General features: G+C 30.6%; 1 protein-coding gene across 4 annotated transcripts in view; it reads right to left on the bottom strand.

Moving 5' to 3' along the window:
• Positions 1–8,525, bottom strand: part of LOC122627684 (kielin/chordin-like protein) — a 307,939-nt gene that overhangs the window by 82,079 nt on the left and 217,335 nt on the right. For all 4 annotated transcript variants that reach the window (XM_043809009.1, XM_043809011.1, XM_043809012.1 and 1 more), the window contains one exon: positions 6,718–6,747. In XM_043809009.1, coding sequence (XP_043664944.1) covers positions 6,718–6,747 — 30 coding nt within the window. The remainder of the gene's footprint in view (positions 1–6,717; positions 6,748–8,525) is intronic.

The raw sequence follows: 8,525 nt of genomic DNA, 5'->3' as shown, positions 1-8,525 counted from the left end.
GAGATTGAGAGAGAGAGTTATAGAAAGAGATAGAGTCACACACACACACACACAGAGAGAGAGAGAGAATCATAGAGAGATTGAGAGAGAGAGTCATAGAGAGAGACAGAGTCACAGAGAGAGAGAGAGAGAGAGAGAGAGAGAGAGAGTCACACACACACACACACACACACACAGAGAATCACAGAGAGATTGAGAAAGAGAGAGAGAGAGAGAGAGAAAGAGAGAGTGAGAGAGAGAGAGATGAACAATCGTTGCGGGAATTATCTCATCGAAGATTATCAAGTCATTCCAATCTCTCGAGACGCATCGTCGACAAAGTTCAGCTGAACGACCGATGTCGCTCAACGTCAGCTCGGTTTTACGAGCGTCCTTACCTTTTCCTAGCACTGGGAGACATTCTGAATTTGCAAATCATTTCATTCTGATCGTAAATGAAAGAAAAAAAGTTGGAAAGAAAGAGAGAGAGAGAGAGAGAGAGGTAGAGATGAAGAGAGAAAGAAAGGAAAGATGGAGAGATGACAGAAAAATTTATTCTTTCGTGACTTCTTGTAAGACGATTTATTTGATCGCACTTGAGATCTTTGTCGTTTTTGATTTCGACGATTTAACTCGTCTTTTATAATTGGAAAAAAAAAGGATTAATTATGTATAGGGAAGTGGATAATAAAATAATCTCGATGATTTCTCTCGTGAAAATATTTTGTTGAATTATGCGCGCTAAATTATTACTTCATTATATTTTTCATTATCGACGAATCAATATGGATTATCCTAAACGTGGATTCTTAGAAAGAGAGAATAAGAAAGTAGTTATAAGTAAATTGTTATTTAAAAAAAAAAAAAAAAAAAAAAAAAAAAAAAAAAAAAAAAAAAAAAAAAAAAATGAAAAGGAAAAGAACAAGAAAAGAACAGCAAGAAACATCAACACGAACAACAACAGCAATAATATAATAATAACAACAGAAAGAAACAAAAAAAAAAAAAGAAACCAGAAAGATTTTAAACGAATAAAGGGCATAATGATCAAAGTTTGCGACCTTTTCGAGTACTTGATATTTATATAATATTACATGTGCGTAGCTACGTCATTATAAAGTTGTATAATATCAATCCAATTATAAGTTGAAGAAGGATTGTTAGGAGAGTAGAAAAATCGATCGTAGCTATCGATAAGAGCTTGGTAGGCGTGCTTACGGATAAAGTTTGAAATTAATTAATCGATGCTCTGTTGGTGGGTGTAAAGAACGTTCGTTGCAATAAGGCAAAGAAAGTAAAGCAGAAGAGGGACCAAAGAGAGAAAGAGAAAGAGAGAGAGAAAGAGAGAGAGAAAGAGAGAAAGAGAGAAAGAGAGAGAGAGAGAACGAAGGTCGACTGCTCGTTCGTCCTCTCTTTACTTCTCTACTCGCTTAATAGAACTAATTACTTAATGCTTCCTGACGCGCGGATCGGTTTAACTTTTACCGCGTTCAACTTACCGCTACTACAGGTTTTCACCCCCTGTTTACCCCTACCTTTGCTTCATGCCTCTGACCCTTTACCCTTCTTCTCCTCGTCATCTCTTCTTTTTCGATTCTCTCTCTTTCTCTTTCTCTCTCTCTCTCTCTCTCTCTCTCCCTCCCTTTCTCTCTCTCTCTGTTTCTCTCTGTTTCTCTCTGTTTCTCTCTCTTTCTCTCTACCAACCCCCGTGTTCTCTTCTCTAGCTTACCTTTAACAGCGCGATTTCAACTTCGATAAACCGTGGCTGAATTTAGAGTCTTCGTCGGTAAATTTGATTCGTCCGAACGTTTTACCTTATCTCGTGGTTGGAATTTGATTTCGTTTATTTGTCAAACGAGGGACAATTTATTCAAAAGTAAGATGTTTTTTTTTTTTTTTGTTTTTTTTTTCTTTTAATGAGGTATTGATTAGTGTTTTATTTTTCATAATTTCCTTTTCTCTTTCTTTTTTAGTTTTTTTTGCTTTATTTCTTCTCTTTTTTCTTGTTTTTTCTTTTCTTTCTTTCTTTCTTTCTTTCTTTCTTTCTTTCTTTTTTCTTTTTTTTGGTTTTTTTCATCGACGTCGATCCGAGAGAATTATCGAGAGTTTATAATATTAATGATTTGTTGTATCTAATTAGGATCGATATATCTTGACTGGACGATTAATCAAATTGTCCAAGGATACTTGAACGATCTTCAAAATTGATTTGATAAATGCATCGGGTTTGTAATATCGTAATAATTGAATTATTCGTAAGATCGTCATTGGACTCAATTGATTAAGACAAAAATGTTAAAGAAAATTAAAAAAGAATTAGAAGAATTATATCTTGAAATTTATTATATTTATTATACAATTTGATTTTTTCTCTTACGATATCCAACGATATCTATCAACTTTTCAAATATGTGATATGAATATGGAACGTGATGGTGTGATGTGTATGTGTGTGTATCTGCCGTAATATGTATCTACGTAAGTACATAGATACGAAAGTGTGTACGTACGAAAGAAGTACGACGAGAATCTTGGAATATTTCAATTTTTATTATCGATACGAAGAGGTCAAAGATCTATAGTCGAAGTTTACCATAAGGGAAGACAAAAGTCAGACTAACCTTCGCTATGGAATCTATGAATTTTGCCGCAAAAGCTTGGTATATTCTTAAGGCGAAGTGTCAAGGAAGATAGTAAGTCTTCGACTACTACAACCACGACGACATCCACTTCCGGGAAAGAAGATATTGAATTCGAGAAGCGCGTGAATCATTTTTATCATGGGATTCTCTTTCTCTTTCTTTCTTTCTTTCTCTTTCTCTCTCTCTCTCTCTCTTTCTCTTATAGTGAATCCGCCACGAGCAAGGAAGATCGTTCTCTCTCATCAAATATTCAATCGAAGTTTACAAAGCGTACGTTCGACGTGCATGAATCTCATTGCGTTTACCTACCCCTTCTTCTTTTTTACCACCCTTATATCTTTCCGCCATATCTTTCCCATACCATTTTAGATTATGAAACTGCAATTTTTACAAGTCGTTCTCTTCTCGTAATCTTTTCTTTCTTCGAATGTAAATTACAAATACGATTCGATATTAGAGTATTTTTTATCAATTAATTGTAAGTATTTTGTATAATTTATGTTCGCTAAGATAAATATGGATGTATATAGGAATATTTTGCTCGGTGTGTTAGAATTATGCGTCGGTATTTGCATCTGGATTGTTTCGTTTATATTACGTAATGATATTTTATTAAAATTCTTTAACGCGTCTATTAATGATTAAAATACTGATTACGTTTAAATAGAACGTATTAAGATATATTAAAAACGTTTAAATATTTTTTTAACTTTAGTAAATAATAACTTGCTTTTTTTTTTATATAGAAGAAAATAATTTTTAAATCATTTTCGGAGAATGATAGGTGGAGAGAATAAATCGGATCATTGGACATTTTATTTTCTTTTTTTTTCTTTTTTTTTTGGTTTCTTTTCTTATCTTCATGCGTTTTTTTTTTTTTCTTAATTTTATATTCTTAATCGACGACGATGAACGAGATTAAAATGAGAAAATGAATAAAAAAGGAGAATGAAACTGTGGCCTTTGTCGTTGTTCAGTCACGTCGAGATAATTTAAATAAATAACTTGGGGCTTTGCGAACGATTTTTCATCGATGCAACGAAACGTACGACGTACGTTGCACGTTGTGTTTTTACACGAAGGAATAGTCTCACATAATATTTTAATAGAATGAGTATAAAAAAGAAAAAGAAATATAATAAAGATAAAAATAATAAGAAGACTATTATGTCTAGCCTTTTAACAGTTGTTAATTTACAATCTCATATTTCAATAATTTTCAAGCTTTTCATTATTATTGGACTAGCAATGAACGAATATGGTGTAAAATGATCGGCAAATGACAATGGATATGATAAAATAATTAATTGTTAAGTTAATAATTTTTTCATATAATTATGTAAATTAATAGTATTTTAAAGAGAACTTTTTTTTATATATTGTATAGGTATTTATAATATACATAATATTTTTATTATAAATATAATATAATATATACACACGTTTTATTATATTATATTAAATTATATTATATTATATATTATTATATATTAATTTCTACAATCATATGCAAATAGTTTTTGTTATTTTTATATCCAAATATGAATATAAAAAAGATAATTGCATAAGATAATAGCATTCTATAGCATCTATAAAAAATTATACGAGCGACACTTGAACTTACTTAGATATTTTTATAATGCATTTATCTAAGTGTATGCTATCGTCACTTTATAATCATATGTATATTTCGTCATTAATTCAGTTATTTTTAATCATTCACACATACTATAAATATATGTATATTATACCATTGTATCCGTATATTTACATATACGGATACATCGGAGAGGAAGAGATTTTCTTTTATTTTCTTTTTGAAAAAGAAGAGAGTCAATGAAATTTTAAAGTTGAGATTTTCGTATTTCTATCTTACTCGACGAAACGAGCTTTTCAACGAAAGCAGTCTTTTTAAATAACGCGAGGACACGGAAGCCCAGAAGTGAAGAAAAATTAGAAATAATAGCGAACACTTTGCCGGCGTCTGGCTTATGGCGACGTAATTTTTGCTCTATCGTCGTCATTCTCAAATACTGGAGTACGTACCTACATACATACATACATACATACATACATATATATATACATATCCCAGATACACCTATGTACCTTCTACCTGCGGCAATTCGTACATTGCGCTCAAAAATGGCGCTCGAGTTTTGCATTCTCTCCTGGTTATTTTTCTTCGTTTGCGGGACTAGAAAAAAGTACGCTCGACTAAAGAAAGAAAATAGAAAAAAGAAAAAAGAAGAAAAAGTAAAAAAGAAAAAAAAAAAGAAAAAGAGAAAAAGAAAAAAGGAAGGTTGTACGACGACGAGATTAAAAATTATTTTCCACGTAATCCCTCCTCGTTACCACGGTGAACAAGCAAAGCTCTTCTTAAATTCAAAACTAAACTTCCAATTTCGTGGAAAAATTTTTTTAACCTTATTTTATTTTATAATTCTCTCTCTTTTTCTCTCTGTCTCTGTCTTTTTTTTTTCCCCCCTTAATTTTTCAATTCTTCTTTTTCTTTTGAGTGAAACATATGTGTACGTTCGAGGACATATTCGTGCGGAATGATCCGTTTAAACGAAAACTTTCGAACGTCTCGCGATGTATGAGCGGTAACGTTTGGATATGTGAAAGAAAATGAAAAAAAAAAAAAAAAAGAAAAAGAAAAGAAAAAAAAAAGAAAGAAAGAAAAGAAAAAGAAAAAATTTCGTTGGAAAACAGGAGAATGGGATCTTTCATTATTTTTTTTTTTTTTCCTCCACCTAGTTGTTCTTTGAACATTGTTAACGCTATAAATTATCCCTGGCAAAATTCCGGCTCGTAATAATTTTGAATATGTCTTTTCTCGAAAGAGAGGAAAAACGTAGAATGGAGAGGAAATGCATTTGCACCACGGTCCCTTTTGACGTGTGCGAAAAATAAAATAAAATAAAATAAAATAAAATAAATAAATAAATAAATAAATAAAAGAAAACGAACGAAAAAAGAAAAAGAGAAGAAAGAAGGTAACGTGCTCTTAATTTTCATTTTCTTCGTTTCTTTTCTTTCTTTCATTCTTCCTTTTTTTCTATTCTTTTTTAATTTTCGTTTTTACGAAAGAACGAGCCAACGATCATCGATAGATCGTTTATTTTTGGGGTTTTCTGTTTTACTTTTGCTTTTGTTGTTGGATGAATCAAATGAAAACGAAGACAAGTGGTTCGCTCGTATGTGAAATCATTTTAGAATCGATTTTTTTTTTTTTTTTTTTTCTTTTGGATTTCCCCTTCTTTTATTTTCTTCCCTTTTATCTCTCCGTTCATTTTCAACCGTTTTTCTTCTTGCCAACTCTTTCGCTCATCGCATTACACGACGTGTAACGTCGTGTTTCACGTCAAAAACCGAGAAGCCAGGTTTGCGAAAAGCAACGAGTCGATTCTTCTTTGTTAACGTGGAATGATCGCGTTTGTTTCATTTCTGCTACAATTCTTGTTAGTGTGTTGAAGCAAGGAGTAAAGGGAGTCTGCGTTACGGAACTTAAATGTCACACAAAAGTGAGTCATTCTTTACTATCATCACAAAATTTCAAGAAAGAGGGAGAGAAAGAGAGAGAGAGAGAGAGAGAGAGAGAGAGAAGTAAATTTGATTTACGTCTTACGATTTAACAGTACATAAAGGTACATAAAATTTACAAGTTTATAAATTAAATATAAAAATAGAATTAAAGAAAAATAATTCAATCCTTATGAAATTAGAATTTAAACGATTTCTATCGAAAGTTAATCGATCTATTTCCAAAGATTAAGATCGAAACGTCGGCTTAATAAAAGATCAATATATTTTTGAATTTCAAATTATAGAGAAATATATACGTAATTAAGTATTTCATTATCCGCGATTTACTATGGATACGAATTATAAATAGGAGATAATTAAGTATATCTAGTCATTAATAATCAACGTGCTTGTACACGATAAGCCGATAAATTAAAGCAATGCTTATGCGTCGAATAAAGTATTCGCATTTGTTCTCTTGTCATATATTTATGATTATTTATCTTATATTTGACGTAAACAATCGATCAAAATCACTTAGAGAATATAACATCGATGTGTGACTTACGATTGGAAGGTGTGTCCGGTGCTGCAGTTGCTGAAACAGAAAAAGAACAAATCGAGAGATTAGATAAGGTAAATATAAAACGATTACCATATCGATATTCATTATTGATCGTGTAACTTTTTTAATTACGTCGGAATATTTATTCGTAAAATATTATCCGAGAGATTTTCTTCGGGACATCTCGTTTCTATTGTATTTTCATTTTTCAATTTATACGTATATACTTATATATCTATATATATATATATATATATATATATATATATATATATACAATATTATATTATATATACATATAAAATAATATATAAATGTATATATTATATATACATAAAAAAATATATAAATATACACACACACGTAGATAATTGTATACAATTCGCAGATAGAATATTTTTAACGTGAGCTCTCTTTTTTTCGTTCGATTAAATCGAATTAAATCGTCGATATCGAGTTCGGCGAGAGTAGCAATAGAGAAAAAGATCTTGAATTGAGAGTTTCGAAGAAAGGCAGATAGATACGGATAGAAAATGAAGAAAGAAAGATTGAAAAGAATCGCGAGTCTTATAACTTTCGTTCCTCCTTGTTTTTTTTTTTTTTTTTTTTCTTTCCCTCCTTCTTTCTATCTTTCTTTTTTTTTTGTGGGTGAGTATGAATCGTATTACACGAGGAGGGATCTCCTTCTCCTCTTCCTTCTCATCCTCTTGAACCATCCAAGACGTCGTTTCCTAATAAGCGAACCGTGTCGCGTCTACTTCCTTTCAGGCACAGCCAACCGAACGAGAGAACGAAGAAAAAAGGAGTGAGCGAGATAGAGAGTTGTAAATGAGCGACTAAAAAGGCGACACGAATCTCGCGAATAGTAACGTCGGGACTGTGAATGAATAAGATGACGTTATTTCGAAGAACGAAGAGAGTATCTTCCTTTTTCTCTCCTTTTTTCTTTTCTTTTCTTTTCTTTTCTTTTCTTTTCTTTTCTTTTTGTTCATTTTTTTTTTCATCTCGTTCTTTCGCGAATCTTTTCACAAAAGCATTTTTTATCAGGCAGATTTATCATAGAACGCTTATTGCTAGCTTTTCAAAAGAAAGGAACTCTCGTTGGTTGCATATTATTTTTTTTCCTTCTTTCTTCTTTTTCTCGAAATTATCATATTATCATTGTTTTTGTTATTATTATTTATTATTATTATTATTATTGTTGTTGTTATTATTTTATACAATTATGCATAGAGAGAATGATCGGAGGATTATAATTTTTTAAATAATTTGTTACGTGACATTTCTGACTATAGGGGGAAACTTTTCGAAAAAAGAAACAAGAAAAGATGAGGATTTTTACCGATTTTTACACATTACTTTTTCAAGATTATTAATTATTTTAGTATCATTATTTTTATTATATGCAATTTTTTAATATCATAAAATTTTCTGACATAACAGTTCCTTTCATTATACAAAATTCATTCATTTAAAATTTATTATGGATATCAAATTATTATGTATAGACATTCTGACCGATCATTATAATTTTCACAATAACGTTTAATAACATCTCTGACTATTATCACTTTATCGAAAGATTTCCACTAATTATTTATTACTATACTTACACTTCTTTTTTCAAATTATTATTACTATTACGATCATTATTAGTATTATTATTAATATCGATATTGTAGGATCGTGCATTTAAAGAGACAACGATCGACAATTTTTATACTAAAGCGTAATAACATTTTATTTAACAACTTTGAACGATTAATAGTTGATAAGTAGGTTAGACTTGGTAGGAAAATGAAATAAAAAAA

The sequence above is a fragment of the Vespula pensylvanica genome, chromosome 3, assembly GCF_014466175.1.
Source record: "Vespula pensylvanica isolate Volc-1 chromosome 3, ASM1446617v1, whole genome shotgun sequence".
In the NCBI taxonomy this organism is placed as follows: domain Eukaryota; kingdom Metazoa; phylum Arthropoda; class Insecta; order Hymenoptera; family Vespidae; genus Vespula; species Vespula pensylvanica.
This window is presented reverse-complemented; position numbering and strand designations above follow the sequence as displayed.